General features: G+C 43.9%; 1 protein-coding gene across 1 annotated transcript in view; it reads left to right on the top strand.

Annotated features, from left to right (window-relative positions):
* Window positions 1-26,767, top strand: part of DST (dystonin) — a 925,809-nt gene that overhangs the window by 292,640 nt on the left and 606,402 nt on the right. The window contains 1 exon segment of the mRNA XM_029595689.1: window positions 3,544-3,636. Within this exon segment, the coding sequence (XP_029451549.1) occupies window positions 3,544-3,636 (93 nt within the window).

Consider the following 26,767-nt stretch of genomic DNA (forward strand, 5'->3'; position numbering starts at 1 on the left):
AGGCATCAAGGCAGGATACAAGGCAAAATAGGCCCAAAGGCCTCAAGGCAAGGCAAGGAGCAAGATGGCCGGAAGGCCACATGACAAAGCAAGTCATGGAGCAAGAAGTCTGAGAGACCACAAGGCAAGATAAGAAGAAAGAAGGCCCAAAGGCCACAAGGCAGGAAGACCCGTAAGCCACAGTTCAAGACAAGATCAGGGGCCAGGACACAGAGCTAAGAGTGACACCATGCGAAGGCAAGGCAGGTTTACATAGGTTGAGACTTGGATGTGGCACAGGCAGAGAGGAGGAGCTTGGCAAGGCCAGAAGCTAAGCTCACTGGAGGCCTCTGCTGGTAGGGAGGCATTATTGCAGGCATCAGCAGGAAAGGAGGAGGCTGCGTAGCAGGTGAATTCCTAACAGGGTTTTGAGCTCCTTCTGTCATGTTAGGCACACGGTGGCTACAATTAGCACCACAGAATGTGCTGGTTATGCAGCAGCAACAGCAGCAGAGGTGCATGTAACAGAGCCCTAATTTTAGAGGATGTCTTTTTTACTTTTATTTATTTAAAATCTTTTCTCTACCGTTGTTAAGCTAGATGCCGTCACAACGGTTTACAATAAGGCACATAAATTAATATTGCTAACTGTATTGAATTATATCAACTAAACAGGTGCCTTTAAGTTACGGTAACATAGTTTAATAAAAATACTAATTTGTGGGTGTGATAAATCATGTCCATTCCTTTCTGTATCAGTTTTAAAATAGATTAATAAATCTTAATCAATTAATAAATCTTAATCAATGGACAGACGTTTTAATGTTGGTATTAATCAAGAGATCTTACATTTCAGTCTTTTTCTACATCAGGAGGATGGTAGCCCATCTCCCGAGAGTGGGAGGTTCACCAGCCAGTACTTAAGTGTGCAGTGAGTAGCTTCTTAGTCTCTGCAGTTTTCCACTGGAAGTGAAACCCTTCCCAGTCAGCCACCTACCCTCCCAAATATAATGAAAATAATGTTGCTGCTTTTCTTTCATTTCTCATTGACCCATTTGATTTGGTAAAATGTAAATGTTCAAGTTCTATTTCCCAAGTACCTGTTTTATTTTGTATACAGTCAAAAGGTTAAATGTTATAATTACTTTGGTTATTTTGTTGACACTGTGATGGGTGTATCCATGCCAAGGGGCTGTAAACAAATGCAGGCTCTGCCACATTTTGGGGGAGGGGATTACTCTCGCACTGCAAGAGTGGGGTAGATTCCCCACTCTCCGAGGGTAAGCAGGATGGTAGTCCTCATACATGGATGACATCATCAGATGGAGCCCTGACATGGAAAACTTATGTCAAGGTTTCTAGAGCTTTGACTTGGCACACTAAGCATGCCCAGCATGCCCTATACCATGCATCCAGTGGAGGAAAAGATGCCTTTATTGCACTGTTAGATACGAGTGTGGAATGTGACACAGTAAATCATTCTTTGTTGCTTGAATGCTTGTATGAGCTGGGTATAAGTGGATCAGCATCAAAATGGTTACATTCCTTTTTAGCTAATCATACTTACCAGGAAAAATAAGGATCAAGATTATCCATTGCCAGATCATTGTGGCTTTCTCCAAGGTTCAGTACTCTCTCAGATTCTTTTTAATTTGTACCTTGCTCCACTGATGACTCTGATTCAGAGTTTTGTCATCAGTTGTTACACCTTTGCGGATGATATCCATCTGGTGGCCTGTTCAAGATCACATAAGGCCATGGGTCTGCTGTCATTTAATATCTGTCTAGTGGCTGTTTATTCTTGGCTGTCCAATCATAGGTTAAAACTAAATTCATCTAAGTCAGAAATATTATGTATCAGTGGGACTAACAGTTCTCTAGTCTACACAGTCTGCCTGTTATTGGGGTAATTAATGTTTTCCTAAAAGGAAACATTACTTCACTAGGATTTAAATTTGTGTTTTTTCCATCTAAGACTTTACTTCAGATTCTTACTTATTGAAATGTTAACCTACCCTTTCATTTTAAGTCGCCTAGACCAGTGCAGTGCCCTCTGTCAGAGCTGCACCAGTGTATTAATCAGAGGGTTGCAGTTAAAATAAAATACACCTTGCAGGACTTTTATTTGGGGCTAAGAAACGGGACCATGTGACTCCATTAACAGTGGCATTATATAGGTTACCTGTAGTTTTTAGAGTTATTCATAATGATCATGTGCAATATTTGGCAAACCAATTGATTCCATATAAGCTGTTGCGTGTGCTACGTTCTTCACAACAGGATTTGCTTCTTGTCCTGGCTCCAAATATTATTTGGCTTAAAACAACAAAGAAAACAGTGTTTAGTTACTATGTACCTGCCTCTTGGAATGCATTGCCTTTCAGTCTGCACTTGGAAAAGAATCATCAACATTTTTGGAAGACACTAAAGGCTTGTTTAATTCACCAAGCTTTCAGTGAAGTTTAGATAGCATTTTAGTGGGTTTTTGTTTTAACTGGAGTTTTATATTTTCTTACTTTGTTGATGTATTTATTATATGATTTTTTTCCTTTTATGGCTATTGTACTTTTTATGTACTCGTTTTATATTGCAAATCGCTTTATTATGTTAAGTGAAATTGCGGTAAATTAAGAATTGTAATAAACTAAACTAAACAACAGACTTGGTGAGAGTCCAGGCTGCCCAGTTTTCCTCAGGATTGGCCAGGAGTAAAGTAATAAATGTGTTATTGAGTGATAAAACAAGCAGTGGCCTTTGAATACTATGTTGGGTCTCTGTGTTTCTTCTGGGGGAGAGGGGAGGATGCGATGTCCCTTCTGCATATATTTTTCTAACTCTATAAAGAAATCAGTAAAATTAGTGAAAATTGTGTACCTCAGATCATTAACCCATCTTGTGTTTTTACGTAAATGAGGAGGCCCATATTCAGTTACTGTCTGGATAACAAAATTAGCCGGATAAACTTATCCAGCTAACTTTGGAGGCATATTCAATAGTGCAGCTGCACTATTGAATATAACAGGCTATCTTAAAGTTAGCCGGCTGACTTTAGGGCAGGTTTTTGGCGTGACCAGAATTAGCTGTCAAAGTTACCTGGCTAACTCTAAATATTGGAGTTTACCAGATAACTTAGCCGGCTAACATAACTCTTCCAAGAAATGCCCCTGGAATGCCCCTAAGTTGTCCAGCTACATTTTAGCTGGATAATAAGATAGCTGGCTAAAATATAGCCAGATAAGTGCCCTAATATTAATTTAGTTGGATGTCTGAATTATCTGTCTAAATATGGACATCCTTGAGGTTACTAAAAACATATCTAGCATTATATGAAAAGAAAGATTAGCAACATTTGCTAATGAAAGTACTGTTTGCTACCTGTAGGATTTGATTGCCAGTATCCTTCCTTCTGGAATGAGGGATTATTTGATTGCTTCTGAAATGTCTCGTTTTAGTGTATTCACTGAGTCTGTTTATTCAGTATATCCAGGACGTGATTGGCAAGGGTGCAAGATGTCCTCAACAACAGTTTTACTTCATGAATTTTCTTTTCTATTTACATAACAGGTGAAACTAGTGAACATTAGAAATGATGACATAACAGATGGTAACCCCAAATTGACTTTGGGGTTAATATGGACCATAATATTGCACTTTCAGGTAAGTGTGGCTTTGCTTAAAACCAAGCTTTCATTTACAGTTTTGTCTTTGAATATTTGCATTTTCATGAATGGACAAATCACTAGACATAGTAGTACTTTATAAACCTGTTTAACATCAGAAAATCTGCTCTTAATTCTGTTCTCAGTACTGAATGCTCTTTTTATTTGTACAAGTAATTATGTTTCATCACTATTTGGTCTGGAATGTCTTAGCCTGACAACTTATTTCCTGTTTGCGGGGAGAATATAAATGCAGTCTGTGTAATTGGTTTATTAAAGCAATGGTCTGGAAGATGTGATATTTTTCTTCTCAGTTTTCATAAAAAAGGATTCTGTGTATTTTCTTTTTGGCTGAGGAAGATAATCAGGGAAGCTCCATTGCTTTTGCATCCTGCTTTGACTTGGAAAATGTTATAATTATGCTTCTTCTCCAAGGGCACTATTGATCTTAGAAGTCAGAAGTCATTGGTTCTTGGTTCCCTGTGACCTCACAGTTGTGCTGTGAGTCGCCACCTGGTTTCTATTGTCAACATGCACTGAAGATTGAATTTGATTGGCTGAGCCAACCATTTTGTCTTCCCTGTATGTTATATATACAGGGAAGTTTATCCAGCTGAGTTTAGACCTACTCAATATCAGGTCAAACTATTACTTCCTGATGGCTTGCTTTTTATATCAGACACACACAAACTGTATTACCTCCCTCTGGCTTGCTTATTGTCTCAGAAGGGCAAGAGAGTGAGTAAGAAGATGTGGGTGAGGGAGTGAGGAAATTGAAGGGATGGGAGAGCAAGTGAGTGAAGGGATTGGTGGGTCTGTGGATTGTGTGGGGATCAAGGTTGTGGGGTGTGAGTGAGGATCGGAGAGATTGTGAAATATGAGTAAGATGGGGTAGGAGCAACTGTGAGTGAGGTGATTAGAGGGGGCAGGGTAAGAATGAATGAGGTGAGGGAAAGAAATAGAAGGGTGTGTGGTAGGAGGAAGAAGAGGATGAGTGAGGAGAGCACATGGTGCTGCTCCCTTACTTCCTTCCCTGAGGAAGCAAAGAGCAGGATGCACTTTTGAATTCTAGACCCTCCCCCATCCTATCTGAGAAGAGCAAGTAGAACATGTCTGTCTGCCTCCAACCCTAAGCAAGAGGAGAGCCGTCACTGATTTTGGCTCAAAGCTACTCTCCTTGGTTTTACTGGCCAAGGAGGGAGAGAAGGAGAGTTGGCTTTACTGGCCAAGGAGGGAGAAAAGGAGAGTTGGCTTTACTGGCCAAGGAGGGAGAGAAGGAGAGTTGCTGTATAGAGTAATTTTCCAGGAAGAGGGCATTAGTGACCATCGGGGGGGGAAGGGAGCTTGAGAACCATTATGGATTGGAAGTGAGACTCCTTGAGCACCTAGGGGAGATGAGGACCACTGGGGAGGTGGGGTGCAGACTTTGGGATGGAGAACAGGATCACCAGGATTAAGGGCCTTATTCTCTCCTCCTCCTTGATTTATTGACCCTCCATCCACAACCGCGAACGGAGTTTCACCCGCCAGTGCTTACTGAGTACTGCTGAGCAAAGAATGGCTGGGGACTAAGGCTCACTGGGATGAGGAGGAAAAGTGTGACAAGTGTGTTTGCATATATGTGTGAGAGAGTGTGTGTGTGTGTGTGTGTGTGTGTTTAGGAGAGCGAGAGAGAGAGAATTCACACCCAGCTCTGGCACTTCCCCCCCCACAGATCACACCTTAGCCTGACCCCCACTCTGCCCTATCCTGCCGACTGCTCCTCTTCCCCCCCCCCCCCCCCCTCCAGCTGCACAGTTCCACTTCCTTTTTGTCAACAAATTAAGCCCCGTAGCTCACTGTTTACATTCTGAAAACTCAAGCTCCTCCTCCAGTGACTCGGAATTTGGGTGAGAACCTCCCCCCAAACAAAATGAAACATTGTGGCCTGCACAGCTCTACTTTCCATTCTTCCTTTGGAGAGTTACTTTGCCCTCGGGTGAATGAAGAGACACCAGACCCCTTTTACATACGTCTGTCCGACATTCTGTATGTTGGAAAGCAGAAAAACAGAATAAATAATGTTCACACTAGGTGGCACTCTTAACGTTGTACAGACCCCGAGGAAGTAGAGCTGCTGAGACATGATAAACTGAGTGGATCTGGCACATACTCTTTAGATGACTAACTGAATAAGCCAGCTGAGCACTAATCTTGGACCATTGCTTAAAGTAACAGAACAGATGTTTGACAAGGAGTTTTCCTTTTATATATACTTATCTAAAGAATTGTATTATGCACAGCATGAGGTCCCTATAACCCCTTTCCCTCTTCTTTTTTTAAGATAAGGGAAAGGAGAACAAGCCCATACTTGCAAAGTTCACTCTTGGTAGATTCTTTTTATTTTTGGTGTTTGGTCAGTGTTGCACCAGCTCCTGCTGACAGATGTGTTGTTATACCTGGGGCCGGCTCGACCTCACTGAATTATCGTGCAGTTCCCCACTCATCGGACTACTGCCAGCAATGAAAAAGCCTACCTGAACCTTGTGCAGTGATCTCTAAAACTAGGAGGCCCATATTTGAATGGTTTGTCTGGCTAAGTTCTGGATAACCAGGCAGACCACGAGTTTTAAAAATCCTGCCAGTTTCACTGCCCCCAACTTATCCAGCTAACTTTCATATAGGCGGGTAAATTCAGCGGTGCACCTGCTGCTGACTATATAATACATAAATTGGCTAGACAGGTTTATCCCATACTAGGTAATAAACAGTTATCATGCTGAAAAGAGCATGTTAAATCACACTAACGCAGCTGTGATAAATGTTACCGCAGCAGCATATTAAAATATACAATTAGACACAAAGGTGTAACGAGGGTCTCTGGCACCCAGGGGCCAATGCTTTTGTGTTGACCACCCTGCACCCCCCTTTCTCTCCACCATTACCCACCAGTGCATCACTACATGGCACCACTGTGTGGGGTCTCTTTTCACTGGGGAAGGGCGGGCACCCAGCCAGCACGTCACCACAGGTTCAGCCATGCAGGGCCAGTGCTAACTTTTTTGCAGGCCTGTTCGAACAGTTACATTGCTGGCCCTTTCTCATTCTGTTTTTTTTTTACATTTTATTTGTATTCTTTTTCTGATCAGGGTCAGTGCAAGGGTATTAGGCACCCTAAGTGAATCTTACAGCTTTATGCCCTTCTCCTCACCATGGTCCTCTCCACACAAAATGTCAAATTATGCATTTATAATAAAAGATTTTACATGAAAAAGGACACTCAAAGTATAGTCTTTTGAAATAAAAATATCACAGCAGCATCATCCTTCCTCAGAGAACATCAAACAATAAAATCAAGAAATATGAAGCATGAATCATAATAGTGAAACCATACAAATAAAAAGAAATAATATTTCAAAACAGCAGATGAACAGAATAATATTCAGTAATTAAAAACTCATATATTTTTTTTTTTTCAAAATCATTTTTATTAACTGCAACATGCCGGTACAGCCGAGACAACGAGATTTCAAACAAGCACAAATGTGTTATAAAAGTACAAACATGTGACCATTTTTCACATGTGACCATTTTTCACATTCTCTATATTACGGTGCCCGTACTAAAGTGCCGTAGTCTGCACATCTTTCATTCCACACACACCCGACATTCACACATCCCCAAACACCAATACAATATTTCGAAACAACATACACATCAAATAACACTCGATTAATTAAAATCAATAAGGATTATAAAAAATAACTCACTCTCCATTCCTGGGATCTTTTGACTTCCGATCAAACTGAAATTGTTGTGGAGTAGTGGGAGGCGAAGGGAGGTGCACAGACTTTCTCTTATTTCTTATATACACAGATTTATCTTCATGCTCATAATGACACACATAAACACTCTTTCAAAACTCACAGACACACACATCTGGCTGGCTCCCTCTCTCTGACTCATACACACACTGGCTCATTCTCTCTTGGGCACATGCAAGCTGGCTCCACCCCCTCTCTTCCACACAAACATACACTGGATCCATTCACTCTCCTCCATACATACATATGCTGGCTCCACTCTCTGTCCTCCATACACATACAAGCTGGCTCCATTCCCTTTCCTTCATACATAAACTCACACACCATGGTTCCATTTCCTGTCCTTCATTCATACACAGACATGCTGGTTCCACTCCCGCTCTTCCACACATGCTGACTCCAATCCCGCTCCTTTACTCACACACACACACTGGCTCCATTCTCTCTCTCCTCCATACACATACATGCTGGCTCCACTCCCTCCTCCTTCACACACACACATACACACACACACACAGGCTTCACTCCCTCTCATTCTCTCACTCACTCACTCACACACACACAGGTGCTGGCTCCACTCCCTCTTCTCCAGTCGCAAATAGGCTGGTTCCATTCCCTCTCCTCCTTTCATACACAGGGTGGCTCTATTCCCTCTCTCTCATACATACATACACACACCCTGGTTCTATTCCCTCTCCTTCAAACATACACACACACGCTGACTCCACTCCCTCTCCTTCACACACACAAACACATATAGGCACTGGCTTCGCTTCCTCTCCTCCAGTCGCACACAGGTTCTGGCTTCACTCCCTCTCCTCCAATTGCACACACACTGGTTCCATTCCCTCTCCTTCATACTACACACACACACACACACACACACACACACTGACTCCACTTCCTCTCCTTCACTCACACAAACACACATAGGCACTGGCTTCACTTCCTCTCCTCCAGTCGCACACAGGTTCTGGCTTCACTCCCTCTCCTCCAATTGCACACAGGCTGGTTCCATTCCCTCTCCTTCATACATACACACATACGCTGCTTCCACTCCCCCTCCACATATGCTGGCTCCACTCCCTCTCCTTCACCCACACATTTACACACACACACACCTACATGCTGGCTCCACTCCCTCTCCTTCACTCACACACCCCCACAGTTGCTGGCTCCACTCCCTCTCCTCCATACACACACAGGCTGACTTCATTCCCTCTCCTTCATACATACACACATACACTGCTTCCACTCCCTCTCCACACATGCTGGCTCCACTCTCTCTCCTTCACACACATTCACACACACACACACTGGCTCCAATCCCATTCCTCTACACAATCACATGCGTGCAAGCTCTGGCTCCAGCTCCAGTCCCTCTCCTTCAGTTTGGTTGTGGGCCTCCTCCACTTCTGCTGCCGGGCGGGATGGGATCCCCTGACAGCCACGAGCCTCCTCCACCTCTGCCAATGGATGGCATAGGTGCCCCCCAGCAGCTGTGGGCCTCCTCTATCTCTGCTGCTGGCTGGGATAGGTGCTCCCAGCGGCTGCGGGCTTCCTCCATCTCTGCCATCGGGCGGGATAGGCACCCCCAGTGACCGTAGAGTCTTTTCTTCTTTGGGCGGGATGGGATCCCCTGCCCTCTTGGTGCCTCCCTACAGCATGACACCCAAGGGCCTTGGTCCACCTGCCCCCCCCCCTCACTACACCACTGACTAGACATGAAAGTGAGGGATAATGAGGTAGTTAGCCATTTTCACCCTGTGTACTGAAGCACAGTAGCAAGGATGCTATTTTTCCAGGGGCGGGGCTGGGGGCTCATTAGAACAGAAATGTTAGTGCTACTACAGAGGCTTGTGTTACTGGGACAATGCAGAAGAAGGTACTTTTGGGAAGAATGGGAAAGTTTTTAGTAGCAGCAACTCACAGAGGATTGATACTGGAGGGATCCTTCTTCCTGTATTCTCCCTAGAGTTCCCCTTTCCCCCCAATAAGGGATCCCTGAGGCTTGTTGCATTCAGCGAAGAGAGGGGTGGAGGGGGTTAATGTTGGCCCGCAGTAAAATAAAGTTACCTCAGCTGTAGGAAGTGTTGTTATCATGCAGAGTAAATGTTACCACGAGTCTGGGTACCATGGCTGACATTTTCATAAAATTACCGGACAACATAGCATAGTAACCTTAAAATGATACTGTGGTTTAGTACATGAGCCCCTGAACGTAAAGAAACGAGGACCCCCAAGTTTGTCTATAATCATAATCATAGTCATAATCTTTCTCCCAACTTAGTATGCAAAATAAAATAAGTTACTCAGACTAATTAGTACAGACTATATGGTTGAGAAGAATTGATCTAACTATTTCATGAACTCTCTTAGTGTACTGCCTGCTCATCAGGAAGCACTAGCCAGTGGCAAATCGATAGAGAAGTTCTTAACAACATCATAATGTACTCTAGCTTCAATGGGATTTCAAATAAGACAGCTGAGCAGTCATTAGAAAAGGATTAAGAAACATTTTTTTTGAAAGCCAAATGATTTTTCCTTGCAATCTGTTTTATAAGATAAATAAAACAGAGTGTGGCAGTGAAGGATTGTGATCCATTTTCTGTATGTGGAAGACCTTTGCTCCACAACCTCAACGCACCCTGGCGATGTACAAAAATCATTCATAAACTGTTTGAAAGACATGAAGGATTGTGATTTGTCAGGTAAGGCCTGGAGTCTGAGCAGGTTGTGGTTCCTCTTAAAGGAGCTGCGAAAAAGATGATGCAGTAGGATCAGCTTTCAGGACCACACAGCTTCCCACTTTAGTGAATGCCATGTGACCAACCATTAAAAGCCTTCAGTGCACATAAGTAGGGATCTTCGTTTTCAGTTTTTCTTTTATTTTGCCTGGGAATTTCAATGTTATAACAAAAACAATCACTGGAAAAACATTGAAATTCCCAGGCAAAATAAAAGAAAAACTGAAAATGAAGGTCATTACACATGAGGCACTCATAATCAATGGTCGTATAACATCACAGTCTGCTCTCATCTGCTAAAGCTTCAAGTGAAATGGATTGAAGTTTAAAGGGTTACTTTAAAGGCAAAGTCTATGGGGATACTTTATAAGTGCAGTAATGCACTCTTGATGTACATTAAAAGGATTTACTTTCCCTTATTCTGAAGACAGGGCTATTGGAAGGGTTAGGCCACTGCTTGGGCTGCAGGGTCCAGGGGTGGTGGGGTGGAGTGGCACTAACATGAGAGGGTGGAGCACTAGCACTCTCTGCTGCTGTTATAGTCATAGGAGATTTCCTGAGTTCGTAGGCGACCTCTAGCTTGTGGTTGTGTTATCTGAGAGGAACCCTGGTCGGCTTCATCGTTCAAAGGGGGACCCGACCCTCCCAAGTCTGCCTGCCCCTGAACTGGTCTGGGATGCTGGTTGACCAGGTGATGGGCCTGACTGGAGATGCTTGACCTTCAGCCTTCTAAGGGGACACACTGAGCCAGTGCTAGTTTTAGAACACTGCATGCGTAGGAATAGATTATTATCATTTACAAAAGTTGTACTTTGTCATCTTACCAGACTCTGTTCTTGGTAGATTACAAATAAAGCACAATATAAGTACAGCCACCATATATTAGGGACAAAATTAAATACATCAGCATATTCATACATCACAATTCAAAGCTTCAAAAAACAACTGCATCTTTAAAACCTTTCTAAAACACTTGTAGTCTGTTTCCTGCCATAAACCTAAAGGGAGGCTATTCCAAAGAACAGGGTCAACTTGTGAAAAAGCACGCTCCTTGTACATTGTAGCCAAGCCAACTTTACAGACAGCATAGACAGCAATTGTTGATCCAGTGAACATAAGGACCGTTCTGGTTGATATAAAATCAGGCATTTTTTAATTAGTTTGGTGCAGTCCCATATAGGGCACGATGAACTAACGTTAAAACCTTAAATTTTACTCGCTTGATCGGCAGTCAATGCAACATATAGAAAATTGTTGCAATATGAGAGCATAAAGGACTATATGTAACCATACTAGTGGCAGTATTTAATAATAATTGTAATGAATGCAAATGACAGTTTAGTAGCCCAATGTATAAAGAGTTGCAGTAATCTAAAACTGACATCACAAAGGAAAGCATTAGCCATTTAAAATCATTTGTCTCTTATAAAAATCACAGGCGCCATAATTTAGCATGACTTTTTTTTTTAAGGAAATCAGAACTGTTAAGTCCATACTAAGACCAGGACTGTATAAGCCTGTTATATTATGATATGGAATTGTTGGTTAGCTTACTTGCATTTCACAGTGCACATGGAACATGTGTTGAAGTCATGTAATGTTCATGCTGTCATGCTATTCTCTGATCCCTGCCTACTCAAGGAGAAGTAAAGATATTGATAGTGTATCTTAACGGATGCAGGAAAGGAATGGTCTCCCAATTTCAGCAATGCTTTTTTTAGCTGCTTCCTTGAGGAAACCAAGATGTTGGAGGAAAGCACATATGACATGATTGCTGTGGTTGGGGAATCTTGCCCTCCTATGCTTTTTGTCCTTAATGCACCGATATTTTTTATTCCTGCTCTAATATTCTGAAAACTCTATAAATTACTTCCAGGAATTGAGCAGCTGGGTTTTGCAAAGAAATTTCAACCAGTAATCTGAGGCTTTTATGAAAATATTTAAAAAGTACATGGAACCTCATTATAGCTCATGTAGTTCACTGGTTTTAGATAAATTTGTTTCCCATTTCAGTTTAATGTCTTATTCCACTCACGTTATATATTAGGGATCCAAAATTAGAGGTTAGGGTTTCCTGAACCATGATTGTAGTCACACACATGAGTCATGATCGGGGATCAAAACATTTCACTGGGTTGGCACAGACTCCTCTCCCTAAGCAGAGAGAAGTGTGCTCTGGCCTGGGGGAATCCCTCCCTTTTCCCAGCAGGAAAGTGGCATGCATGCAGTGCCAAGCGGAGGAATTGTGTTGGATGACTCACTTGTTCACCCTCCCCATTACCTGCCCAGTCACTGATCTCTCCTTCTCCACCCATACTGCTAGCCTTATATCTTTTCTTCCTAAATTCTGATTCCCCTTCCTCTCTGCAGTGCTCTTTACACTCCTATCCTCAGAAACTAAAGATCTAGAAAAGTGCATGAGTGGAGCAGGAGAAGGGGCCAGTATGGTGGGCTGAGGGAGGGGAGAGATGCGGTGAAGGATGGTTGTTGTGTGAGTCCGGGGGGCTAGTGCTGATGTGGGATGGCATATTTGTTACCAAGGGTCTCAGTATGTTTTTGGTAGGGTTTGTGGAACCTCATAGTGTGCCTGGTAGTGGCAGGAGTTTGCTTTGCTGGTAATGAGAAACTAGAACCTAATTAGTTTAACATAATAAACATTCACACTCTCCTTTTTCATTGCCTATTCCTTAACTTGGCAGAGAATAGTAATCAGTTGGGTGGAGGTTAAGGACCAGAACCATACAGACCTAATACACACTCCTTATGTACAGAAAATACATATAGATAATAATGGTAGTGTTTTAAATGAAAGAAAAGTCTCTCAGCTTGTGGTGTCGTGTGTTTTGAGGGTGCACTTTTTCACGTGATCATAAATACCAAATTGCCCAGCTCCAGCTCAGGGAGCTTAATTTACCAACAAACCTTATTGCAAAAAACCTAAACACATCTCCCGAGATACAGTTAATTTTCTTGCTGTTTGTGAAGCACTTAGCATGCGTACTTTATCACTTCTGTAATAGGTAATGAGGTGTTTTACGTAATTTTGCATCTCTTTACCTCAGCAGGTTTTTTTTGCATGTTCAGAGTTGAAGCTGCTACTCTGTGCTTGTTATTCCTCCACTGCCTTGGTCAGGGCTGTAACTGCCACTCTGAGCAGGCTGCCCGCATTCAGAAAAGGTTGCCACATTTTCACCCCAGTGCTTCATTTCTATCCTTTTGCCATTAGGGAGCCTCTGTATTTATTCCCAGGCCCTTTTGAAGTCCGTCACTGTTTTGTCTTTACCACTTCTTCCAGGAAGGCATGCCAAGCATCCACCATCCTTTCCATGACAAAATATTTTCTATATTGTCCCGAGTCTACCACCCTGAAATTTCATGACCCCCAAGCTCTACAACTTTCTTTCCACTGGAAAATGTTTTTTTTTCTTGTGCATTTGTAATACTTTTCGGATATTTACAAGTCTGTATCATATCCCTCCATCTCTCCTCTCCTCTCTACGGTATACACATATTTGGGTCCTCAAGTCTCCTGTAGGGTAGACCCTGCACCATTCTCTGCACTGCTTCTGTCCTCACCCTGTCCTTTCTGAGATTCGGCCTCTGCACAGAATATCAGTCAGCTGGGACAAGCACAGTCAGCAGCTTACAGATGCTCTTTTCCAAGAATGTTTAAAAAAAAGAAAAGAAAAGGTTTGCACGAGTATTATACTAACGGTGGCAGCTTTAGCATACTCCCTCATTCTGCTGATTTGGGAGAAAATTCCAGGTACTGCATTTAGGAGCAGCAGCAACTTCCTGATCTGTGCTATATGCACCGCACGTCATGCTATAGATATGCTTGTTGTTCCTAAGCATGCGATTTATTTTCTGCTGGGCCCTTGGATTGCCCCCAGTGGGGTATGTCCATTTGCTCTGTGACCAGGTGCATTCCCTTGCAGTTCAAGAAGTGAGTGTACTCCTCAATAATCTCGTCTCACGATATCAGGTGTGTGAAAACATGCATTTCTCTTGATCTCTGTTGTGGGCCTCGATCCAACTGAAGCAGTAATAACAGGATTCATGTGGGCCGGAATGGAAAGTGAATCTATCAGTACAGCAAGGGAAAGGCAACGTTTGTCACATCATGATCATGTTCGTAAGGCCAAACTCAAGAAGCCATAATAAATATTTCTGAAAAGAATGACTTCCAATATTGGTCACTGGCCATTGTATTTATCTACTGTAATCCAAAACCATAGCCTAACGCCATATGAATTCTTTACTACCTGTGGCTGACTTTAAAGGTGCCAGTCCAGAACTTGACTCCACTTTTCTGCCTTTCCACAGTCGTGCCCAAGCCCTTTTAGTTTCGTCACATTCACAAAAAAATCCTTTCCAAGTTCATTCCTTTACCTTTGCGCATATCCCAGCCGTAGTGGTAGCAGGCAGTTTGTGCTCTCCTAGCCGTGCTAGGCACGTGCTCTCTGGGGGGAGTGGGGCAACAGTGGAAGAAGATTATCCTTTCTATAGTCCCTTAAGGGTCCTCACTGGGGCTCTCCAAGTAATGCGGATGCCTGTGCAGCCTTGGTAGAATTCGTCTGCCTTTGGTGACTTGAATCTAACTTTCCCCCTGCAGCCAACTCCTTTAAAAAAAAGGCAAGGGTTTCATCCTTATAGGAGGCTGTTTTCAAACAGATCACGTAGATGCAAAGTCCGGCACTCTTTAACGTGTGTACTTTGTACTTAAGTTTCAAAGAGACACTGCCGAAGTAGTCAAAAATATTTAGGAGCCGATTTACTAAGCTGTGTTAAAATGGCATGTTAGTGCATCATCTGAACGCAAATTAATTCCCTGAGGATTACTAACCCGCAGTACATGAGTACCACAGTTTAGTAAATCCTGCGTTAGTGCCAGGAACGAATGAACGATGTGTGGGGCAAAGGGGAAACTCAAGTCAGCAGGCGCCAGTTTGACCGATTGGGATCACTTCTGCCCCTGGGGGAACTCTTAACTCTTCAAAATTGATTAAGGGCCGGTCCTGAGTTGGGAGCATGGGGGAACATTTCTTACATTTTTGGAGGGGGGATGAGGTTTTGGTCAGGGGTAGGGCTAAACTTTGGTTTTCTGTTGGTGTGGATGCGCTGGAGGGTCATTTACCGTGGGTGGGGGTGCTTTGTAATTTGAGGTTTACTGTCCCTTTACAATCATGTCGGGGCTGTTTTAATGTCTGATATTGCTTAGTAACATACAAAGGGACAAGCTCTGTCCCCTTACTTCGTAAGCTACATTGGCTTCTAGGGGAGGCAAGAGTGAAATGTAAATTGTCCGTCCTCCCTTTTTATGTGCTGAGTAAGGAGTGCTCTCATCAAGTAAACAGATTAGAATGGTGTACACCGAAATGTGAACTTTGTTCTTCCCAGGGCTGCTTGCTGAGAGTTTCTTTTTGAGAAATCTGGTATGTTTTAGCTTAAGCACATTTGCGATTGCTGCTCCAGTTTACTCATGGAGGCCAGGCAGGAAGTCAATTAACTAGCTTTCCAGACAAGGGTAGAAGCCGTTTTGTTCCCATCACAGGGCTGGGGGCTTTGAATGGTCTAGTGTAATTTCTGGGATATGTAGGGCTGTGTGGGTATTGGCTGTATGTCTTGATTGCTGTTGTTTTTTTTTTTTAATACTGTGTAAATTGATGATATACTTTGATGTTTTAATATATTGTTTGCATGCTTTGCTGTTCACTGCTTCATGTGCTCTGTTGCTCATGAACTGGGCGCTATACAAATTTTACTAAATAAATCATTGTGGTTTTAATGCGCATTGCTTCATTCTCACAGCTTAGTAAATAGGCCCCTTAATATCTTAAACAGAGATCTTATGCTGATCTTCTTTTTAAAGATATGGTATCAGTTTTTTTTACCGTATGAAGCCATTATTTAAAAACCAGGAAAACGGATAACCTATCCAGCAAAAGTTAGCCAGATCAGTTATCTGATTAAATGTATCTGGCTAACCATAGATGGATAACTTTAAACATAACTGGATATTTTTTGAATATCATTGGTTAGTTCTAAAGTTATCTGGCTGTGGTTAGCTGGATAACTTAAATCTTAACCAGTTATGTTCCAAAGAATATGGCAAAGTGCTGGGTTAAAAAAACAACAAATTGATTGCGGGTCTACTGGCCCTAATACAGCCCCCTTCCTCCCTCCCACCTGTGCTCCAAAGGCTCATCCTTGCTGGGCTGACTCGGTCTCTCCTCCTCCACCACTCCCTGCTCCCGGGCACCATCTATTTTGTCAAAATTAGTACTCTCCAGGGATCCCCTCTTTCCCCATCCCACCCTTATCATCCCACCCTCTTGCAGCCTTTATTTCGGGTTAGTCTTCAGCCCGGATCGTGGAGGTGGCCTACCAGGATCCGAGCCTGGTGCATCTGCTGTCACTAGGCAGGTACGCTGGAAGCGTAAGCTCCTGGTTAACCTTTAGCTGAATAAGCAAGGGGAATATTCAAAATTAGCAATTTAGATGGATAACTTGTGAGTTTTCCCAAATCCATTCTGACAAACATCCCAATACATGCACATTCCTCCATCAGCCCTGCCACACTGCATCCCAAAATATATATATATATCCCTATACACACACATACGCACTTCCCAGGGATGGATTTGGTTTGCCAGAGCTCCTTGGCATTGATTCGGTGCCACTGTCATACAAGCTACCCCCTCAATACCTCCAAGATATGCAAGGCATCCCTGGACCTCAGTTCTGGTTGCAGTCATCAAAATGCACTTGTGAGTTATTCATCTGAATGGCTTTGAATATGGATCTTTATTAGGTGCTCTTTACATTTAGTATTATAGGAATGCCTCATGTGCCTGAAGTGTCTGTAATTTTTTATTTGCACATGCATGGACACTTATGTGTGTAAATTTGCTGGCTGTGGAAAATTACATATGTCTCCCATGATTCTGCGATAGCGGGAGGGGCCACAAAACCCAGTCCTTCCTGCAGAATTAGCCAGTTACCATGGAATTGCAAGGAACTGGGGGGGCTGAGCAAGGATGATGTGAGGAAGAGAGCCAGAGTGTTGCGCTGGAGGTGGACCCTTGGGCCGAGATGGGGTTGACGCTACCCGTAGGAGGGATCCTACAGGTCCCCACCGTCAGCAGGTGGAGTGGGCTGACTGACGGAGGCAGGCTGGAGCTTCACCAATACCAGCCCTCGTTCCCCGCGGGTTGAGCCTTTGGGTACTGGGGCCGGCTGGAGTTAGGTGGGCCTCCATATGTCGTCGTCGATGTGAAGATGGAGAGGTCAGCCGAGGAGCAGCAACAGTGGAACTGGAGAATCTGTACTGGACGAGGCGGAGTCCCGGAGACCCGGGCGCCAATAGGAATGAGAGTCAGACAGGGGGTGCCCGAGCAAGAACAGGCCGAAGCCTGAAAGGCCAAGTCCAGGACTAAGACTGTAGAGGCGTCATAGAACAGGCTGAAGTCAGGGCAGGCGGCAATCAAAGAGTGGTGGCAAGACAAGGCTGAAGTCAAGTCCAGAAATGAAGCGTTGGTGTGGTCAGACAAAACAGAGGTCAGGACTAGGAGATAATCGGTAGCATGGTTGGACATAGCAGAGGTCTGGACTAGGAGATGATCAGTAGTGTGGTCAGGCGTAGCAGAGGTCTGGATTAGGAGATGATCTGTAGCATGGTCAGGCAAAGCAGAGGTCGGGTCCGGGAGAAGATCAGTAGCGTAGTCAGGCAAAGCGTGGTCGGGTCCAGGAGATCAATCCATAGGGAAGCTGGGTAACACGAAGCACATGAATGAGGAAGACAAACCAGGAACAGGAGCTCAAAGGAAACAGGAACCAGGAACACGAAGGAATCACCAGGAGGCAATGAAGTACATGACTTTCCGCCCAGGAGGCGACTGTTCAGTTCCTTGTAAACCGGTGCGATATGTATTCTTTACAGGAACATCGGTATATAAAAATAAAAAATAAAAAAATAAATAAATGACCAGCATGGAGACCTGTTGCAAAGGCAACTAACAGGAGCTGAATCCGGCCTTATATACTGGAGCGTCAACGACGTCATCATCCGGGGCTGTGGCCAAGTTCCCGCCACGGGCCCTTCAAAGGAACAGAGATGCGCGCGAGCCTAGGGAGGGGAGTGGCGCAGGATGGCAGCGTCTCTCCATGGAACACAGAAGTCCGTCGTAGAAACAGGCGCCCCGGGGACAGCCCAAGGACAGAGGCGGCGGCCCACAGCTGCGAGGGAAGTGGAGCCAGACGCTGAAGTAACCTGCAGAGGGTAAGAAGGTCTGGCCGTGGGCTGCCGCGGTCTGCATACGCAACACACAGGTAGTGTATATTAGCATTTGGGATGGGAGAAGATAGGATAAAAGCACAGAGAGTGAGAAGAGAAGTGGAGAAAGAAGACTGGATTGGAGATGCAAGGGAGAGAAGGGCTGGAGTTTAGGGAGGAACTCCTCCTTCCTTCAGAATCCCAGAATCTATCTCCCTACTCTTCCTCCTTTCTATCCCCTAACTTTTATCTTCCTTCTAACCAAATCCATCTTCCTCCCTCCATCTCCTAAAAGAACAAAATACATTATACACACTCAAAACAACTTTGTGTTATACAAATATTAATTTATATTATTTAGTATGCAAAATGATGCAAATGTATGCAAATATGCCACAGAATTTCCTAACTCTGGTTACAGAATCAATCCCTGAGCTGCTGCAGAAAACTAGGGGACCTGATGTCAATATCTGTTGCCAGGAAATTTGTATTCTTAAGTTTCTCTGCATGATTTAAAAAATTATATCAGACTACAGCAAGCGGAGCCTGCAGTTGAAGCACGCACACACACACACACACACACACACACACACACACACACACACCTTATAATCCTTCCACCCATCTGAACATATGCAAGTTCCCTTGTCCCCCACAGAATTCCTCCACATTTAACTCACTTATCCCTCACATCCTTTCACATTTGTATCCCACAAAATAAAAAACCTTAACATAAACACCACTCCACATGCACCGTCCACACACCATCTCCCCTCTAAGCGCACAGACCTCCAAACCAACTCTCCTACTGAACTCCCAAAACTTACACACATTGCCTCCTCACAAACCTAATTCATCACAGAGAAACACACACTTATTCATTCTCCCAAATCTATTCTGACAAACATCTCATTACATGCACATTCCCCCATCAGCCCCGCCACACTGCATCCCAAAATATATATATATCCCTATACACACGCACACGCACACACGCACACACACACACACTTCCCAGGGATGGATTTGGTTGGCCACAGCCCCTAGACATTGATTCAGTGCCACTGCCATGCCAGCTACCTCTAAGATATGCAAGGCATCCCTGGACCTCAGCTCTGGCGGCAGTCATTAAAATGCAGTAAGCACGGAGACTAAACCTATGCTCACAGCCCTTGCCCCCTGCACATGAGCCCAATGGGGGCAGGGCCTGTGAGTGCTGGCTTAGTTCTGTCTTCACTGCACTTTGAGGATCACAGCTTGAACTGAGGTCTGGGGGTAAAAGGCAGTGCTGGGAGCAGAAGGAGGGCACCTTCCAAGGTCCCAGGTGGGACTGTTGGAGAGGAAGTTTGCTGACCCCCAATTTTTCCGCTCCAAGCACAAACCCAGTAGACCTATGTGTAAATTCAGGCCCGACAGCTCATCCAAAAAAACTCCCCAACATACACACAAACTGATTTATACACACACACACACACATAATTAAAACTCCTACACATTTCTCCCCACATTCCACCTCACATTCCCAATGTATTCCTCACATGCACCACCTCAAAAAATTATTTGGGGAAGGATCAGCAAAAGAATTTCATTCCCTCGCTGGAGGTAAGGAACACCTTTGGAAACTTCATGTACTCTGATGAGTACGCCTTTCTAATTTTGTTTATACGTGTTCTTATTAGTACACATTCCATGCAATCAGATTTAAAAGGAGCCAGATTTTGCTTTTGGTTTGCTGTTGATTTATTTCAGTAAAAGGTCATTAACTCGGATTTCTTCTAATCTGCACACTATCATGAAAGCATGAAACGTAACTCCCATGTTGTGCATGTGTGAATTATGCAGGTTTTACATCTCTAGCTCTGGGGCAGTTTATTGGTATAATGTGTATGTGTGTGTGTGTGTTTGGGTGGGGAGTAACGGGGTGGGGTGATGAGAAAGCAGAGAGAGGGAGAACAGGAGAAGCAGGAGAGGCAGGAGTGCTGGGATGGCTCCAGCTCATCAGGAGCAGCAAGAATGGTTTTGCCCTATTGCTTGGACTTGCAATTCTGATATCTTTAAGAAAAGTAAACCTAATAGTTCATGTAAGTAAAATTAGAAAACTAGGACTCCACTCATCTGCGTATCAGTTCCTGACATGAAGCCATCAGATATCCCTAAAAGGGATAGAAGAGGGCAGAGATAGGGAGGGAGAGAATTAAAGGTTAAGGAGGGTAGAAGACAGAAGACTGAAAGTCATGGTAACATTAAAAACTCTAATTTTAGCATGGGTTTTTGGCGCTGACGTTGCCCTGGTGTGTAAAAAGTGCTTTAGCGCCGAAAAATCAGGCACTAAAAAACCCACGGCAAGCTTAGCACAGGTGCATGCAAATTGCAGGGTAATATCCTAATTATCTATTACCTTGCAAGGAGGCGCACTAGTGGATTAGCTGCTTAGCACATCCCCTACTACCGCAGGACATTTAGCGCTTGCTGAAAGGGAGGCATTAAACTTCCTGTAGCTGGCCTGACAAGTCTTCCCTCCGCAGGTTGCCAAACTCCCTTTCCAAGGTCTGGCCCAGGGGGCAAGGTGGTCTGGATCCGGTGATCCTCCCTTTACCTTTAAATGCTCGTTGTCCAGCAGGTCCTCTCTTCTTCCCTGAGGCCCAGAGAATAAAAGGCCCATGTTGACTTTATGTCCCCTGATGCCTGCACCTCAAATAGCCTCCAAGCAAAAAAAAAAAAAAAAAAAAAAGCATGCTTTTTCTTACTTCTAATGTACATTTTTTATGCATGGGTCATTTGCACGCTGTTAATTCACTGTATCCTGCAGGGGCCCTATGTTTTACCGCCCATGCCAAGAAAAACCCATGCTAAAATTTAAAGCCAATTTTAGCATGCGTTTTATTACATTGACCCCTAAATAAGCCTTGCTGACCTTTTCTGCCATTATATTTTTGGTTGTTAAGAAAGAAAAGCAACATAAGGAAAAAGCCAAACGCAGATGCAATAGAGCTCAGAAACTGGGAGGTTGATATTCTAACGAGTACTGCAGCCATAGGCTTGTTGTTTTCCCTCCAAATAAAACAGGCCATGGAAGGAAAATCCATTTGTTAGAATTGTGAGTGAAATGAACTAATGGGAGCTGTGTCAAGAGTTCTGTTACCTCTGGATTTGGGAAGGCTGCTTCCACAAAGTGTTCCTTAAGCAAGTTTATTTATAAGCACCAAAGCCCAGAATTAAAATCAATATGCAAAATGACAAAAGAAACTATAGACATAGAGGTCTATATTCAGACACAGTCCGAATAGCAAATTTAGCTGGATAAACTTATCTGGCTATCTTTGGAGGCATATTCTAGGGATGTGCAGACCAAAAGTTTAAGTTCATAAGTCCATAAGTCAAAAGGGGGTCCCATTTGCGGTCAATATGGACATATGGAGAATTCCATAAGTTGAGTCTATGTCCATATGTGCAAATAAAAATTTAAACCCCTCACCCGCCTTAATCCCCCCCCCCCAAGACTTACCAAAACTCCCTGGTGGTCCAGCTGGGGCAGGACGCCATTCCTGAACTCCTTTGCAAGGAGCACGTGACGTCGGCGTCACGTGATTCCCCTCGGATTCGCTCCCGGACCCCTCGTTGGGCTCAAAAGGAACTTTTGGCCAGCTTGGGGGGGCCTCCTGACCCCCCCAAGCTGGCCAAAAGTGCCTTTTGGGCCCAACGAGGGGTCCGGGAGCGAACCCGAGGGGAATCACGTGACGTCGGCGCCACGTCAGAGTGACGCGGCGTCACGTGATTCCCCTCGGGTTCACTCCCGGACCCCTCATTGGGCTCAAAAGGAACTTTTGGCCAGCTTGGGGGGGCCTCCTGACCCCCCCAAGCTGGCCAAAAGTGCCTTTTGGCCCCAACGAGGGGTCCGGGAGCGAACCCGAGGGGAATCACGTGACGTCGGCGCCACGTCAGAGTGACGCGGCGTCACGTGATTCCCCTCGGGTTCGCTCCCGGACCCCTCGTTGGGCCCAAAAGGAACTTTTGGCCAGCTTGGGGGGGCCTCCTGTCTCCCCCAAGCTGGCCAAAAGTGCCTTTTGAGCCCAACGAGGGTTCCAGGAGCGAACCCGAGGGGAATCACGTGACGCAGCGTCACTCCGACGTGGCGCCGACATCACGTGATTCCCCACGCGTCCGCTCCCGGACCCTCACGGAACTTTTGGCCAGCTTTGGTAAGTCTTGGGGGGGGGATTAAGGAGGGTGAGGGGTTTAAATTTTTATTTAGATCAACAATCGCGATTTCCAACGTATTCAACATAGCTATGTTGAATAAGTTGGAAATCCGATCGTTTAAGCCTCATCTTTTTTTTAAGTTAAAAAAAAAAAAGTTGCGTTTTCCATTTAAGTTCAAAACGAATGCACACCCCTAGCATATTCAATAGTGCAGCTGCACAATTGAATATAGCCAGCTGTCATACGTAGTCAGCTGGCTAACTATAGCCGGCTAACTTTAGGGTACCTCTGCCCAACCAGATTTAGCTGGCTATGTTAACCGGTTAACTCTGAATATCAAAGTTAGCTGGTTAACTTAGTTGGCTAACTCAACTCCTCCTAGTTATGCCCTCCTCAATGCCTGTGACTTATCTGACTAAATTCTAGCTGGGTAACTATTTACCCGCTTGAATTTAGCCGGATAAGCACTAAATATACCTGGATAAGCCATTTAGATGAGTAACTTTTCTGTTATCCTTCTAAATGGCTTTTGAATATCAACCTCATAAAGTCTAACTCTATCCAACACACAGCCACAGTTACTGCACTGTCTGGGACCAACACAAAATAATGTCAGTGCCTGAGGACTCTTCACCTTTCAACTTATCCTCCTGGTCTCTCTTCTCTCAGGTTCCCCATACTTCCTTTCCCTGATCTGCCCTTTATAGTTGTTCTCTAGTTTGTGAGAGGAGAGTGATTCATCAAATATGCTGAATCTCTAGAGAGCCCCCTAGAGGCTGCTTTTCTTGATCCCAGAGACCAGATTCTCCAATTAGGCATATGTACAGTCCCTCACAAGCAGCTATAAACATGTGGATGATACTTGGAAAACTTTTATAAAGCAGAACTGTCATAGGGACATCTTTATTATTATTTCTCATACAATTGATATAGTAATCTAACAAAATTAAATTTTGTCAATACAAAATTGTAAAGCAAAATACATTATTGCAATTTACAATCCTTACTTAACACTGGTCTATCAGTGTGTAGGGGATCAGACTATTCAAGAAGATAATTATAATAGCTAGATCTTGTCAGATAAATCTAATCAATATCTTTGACTGTGTGACCAGAGAGTTAGATCAGGGGAAAATGCTAGATATAGTATACTTGGATTTCAGCAAGGCCTTTGACATAGTTCCACATAAACAAACTGAGCACCCTAGATAGAAGCCTCAGAGTGACTTAACTAGGTTAGAAACTGGTTGGATGGGAGGCAACAAAGGGTAGTGTTAAATGGAGTTCACTCCGAGGTTAGAGAGGTTACCAGTGGTGTGCCACAGGTGTTTTGGGGAGGAAGGATGTAGTTGGGGTTGGGATTGGAATTTACATGCAAACTTTTGATTTTCAAAAGTGCACATGTAAGTCTGGAGCAGATGTAACTTTGTACGTGTGTATCATGCAAAGAACCATGCAAATCCGTAATTTTTCAAAGCAGATTTATGTGCATAAATCTGCTTTGAAAATTCCTGCCAAAGTTTGCAGGTAGAAAGTATCTACAGACTTTTGCCTATGCGGAAAACTCTAGGAAGTCACGTCTCTTTAAATTAGGTTTATCAGTTTAAAGAATAAATACATTTAGTATTCCATGGTCAGGCGTATCCTAAGAATATTCAGACTTTTCTTTAAAGGATATTTGCTGCAAATGTGCATATGTGAATCTACTTCTCAAAATTTCATGCTTTACTTTTTGAGCAGAAGTGGTTTCATCCAAATACTTGCAAGCAGTCAGAGGGGCATTGAACATTTACGCTCCATAGTCCAGGGTCAGCAGTCCCCAGCACATATTCTACCTAGTGGCACTCAAAAGCCTTTCTCCTGGCATGCTGCTCCCTTTCCAGTGTTGGCATCTTGATCATTTTCACAATTGTGGGCTGACCGAACTAGTCTCATGATGAAAGAAATTAGTACAGCCAGCCCAGAAATTTGGAAAACTGTTGGTAGTGCTGGCATTAGAGAACGAGTGGCGGGCAAAGAAGGCATAGTGTTTCTTAGGGGAAATCAGATTTTGGTGGGGATCAGCGGTGCCACAAGGTATAGGCAAGAAGAGCGACTGCCCTGGCTCCATGCTGAGGGGCCAGGGCAGTCGCTCTTCCTTTCAAGTCAGTCTGGGAGTGTACAAACCCAAAATGAAAGGGGTTACCAAAAGCAGTCCTCACCCGAGGTGCTGTTGGGGGTCCCTACATCTTTTTTCTCTGAAAGAGGAGAGATGTTTTCTGTGGGGTTTTTTTGTATCCCTACCATTACAATCATTTAGGGTTACATGGACACAGCATAATCATGCCATTACTCTCTTTACACCCCAATTTTTTCTACCCCCAATAATATCAGCCACAAGAAAGCATCTTTCCAGAGCTCTGCTTCATCTGGTTAACGCTCCTCAGATTCGGCAAACAAGTAAATGTGAATTGGTTATTTACTCTTTCAAAAAATACAAGGATTAGGGGATACTCTATGAAGTTAGCAAGTAACACGTTTTAAAAAGTAGAAGAAAATTCTTTTTCACTCAATACACCGTTAAGCTCTGGAATTCATTACCGGAGGATTTGGTTAAGGCAGTTAGTGTAGCTGGTTTTAAAAAGGTTTGGACAAGTTCTTGAAGGAAAAGTCCATAAATTGTTATTGACCAGGTGGACTTGGGGAAAGCTACTACTTATTGGCAAGCATAAGCAATATGGGATCTATTTAGTGTTTGAGATCTTGCCAGGTACTTGTGACTTGGCTTGGCCACTGATGGAGACAGGATACTGGGCTTGACAGACTCCCAGACTAACCCAATATAGCAATTCTTATGTACTTACAGCATACAATATGCATTTTCTAAATTTCTTTGTGAAGTTCAAGAAGTTTACTGCATGTTTTAATGTGCTTAATGTTATAAAATACATTGACAGCTTGATTTATCTTTTTTTTTTAAGTGTTGCAGCTGCCGGTGCTGAAACACGCATTCCTTTAGGCCAGAGTGCTTCAAGGCATTTTCTTGTTAATTCTTGATAAACCATTTGAGAGACAGGAAAATCTCAGTTTGGCTTTTATTAGATTGTGCGTTGTGCTCTTTAGATTCAGCTAGTTGTGCTGTCAGATAATCCAAATCTCCAGGATCTTCTAGGAGACTCTTGAGTTATCTGCTCCCCCTCCTGCATTGCCCATTGGATTCCCTGGCACTGTGGATCACTGGGCTACTGAGGGTAGCTCTCGGTCAGTCCTCCTTTATGCTGTAGAATTCTTTTGGTGTGGTAGCATGGTATTGCAGGGATAAGAGTAGAGAAAGCATGCACATTCTCTGTTCTGTCTCTCGTGGTGCCGGCCTGCTCTGCTCCTCATGATGTACTCCTGGTTTAGAGAGGAAGTGATGCAGATAGAAGGAGATGGGGTATTAATAGGGACAGTGAGTATAAACCCTCTTTATTTGTGGCCCCCAACATATTGCTGCTCTTGATTTCATGCTTCAGGAGAGAGATTGATATCACTGATGGGCCTTGGGGAATCAGGAGAGGGAAAGATAGGGGGAGAAGAAGAGGGGAGAGGCAGGGGGAAAGAAATGGGGACCAGGAAGAGAGTAGAGTTGCAGGGTAAGAATAAGGAGGAGCTGGGATAAGAGAACAGAGAAGTTGACTTAGAAGGGGATGAAAGCTGGAGAAGGGGTGAAGGAGAGTTGGGGGTCCAAGAAGGAGTGTGACAAAGAAGGAAGTAGAAGGTGAGAGAGTGGACAGGAGTTAGAGTAAGCAAATGGGGAGGAGCCGAGAAAGGAGTGAGAAAATGTCGATTCCTCAATTTGAATAAACTATAAATTTAAACTAGAACACAGAGGAAGTGAGTGGAGGAGGAGATGAGGCCCAGGGGAGGGTAAAAGAATGTGGGTGAACTAGATGAGAATGAGGTGAAAGCTGTGAGGAAGGGATGGAGAGTTGGTAAGTGGGTGTTTCAAAGAGAGCAGTTGAGGATTGGGAAGGATACTGGGCGTGAATGATGGAAAGGGGGAGATAGAGAAGTAAGAACAGTTATGGGAGCAGAGATGGATAGGTAAAAGGCAATAAAAGTTGTTGCAGGATAAAGAGAAGG

This window comes from Rhinatrema bivittatum, chromosome 3 (assembly GCF_901001135.1).
Source record: "Rhinatrema bivittatum chromosome 3, aRhiBiv1.1, whole genome shotgun sequence".
Lineage (NCBI taxonomy): Eukaryota > Metazoa > Chordata > Amphibia > Gymnophiona > Rhinatrematidae > Rhinatrema > Rhinatrema bivittatum.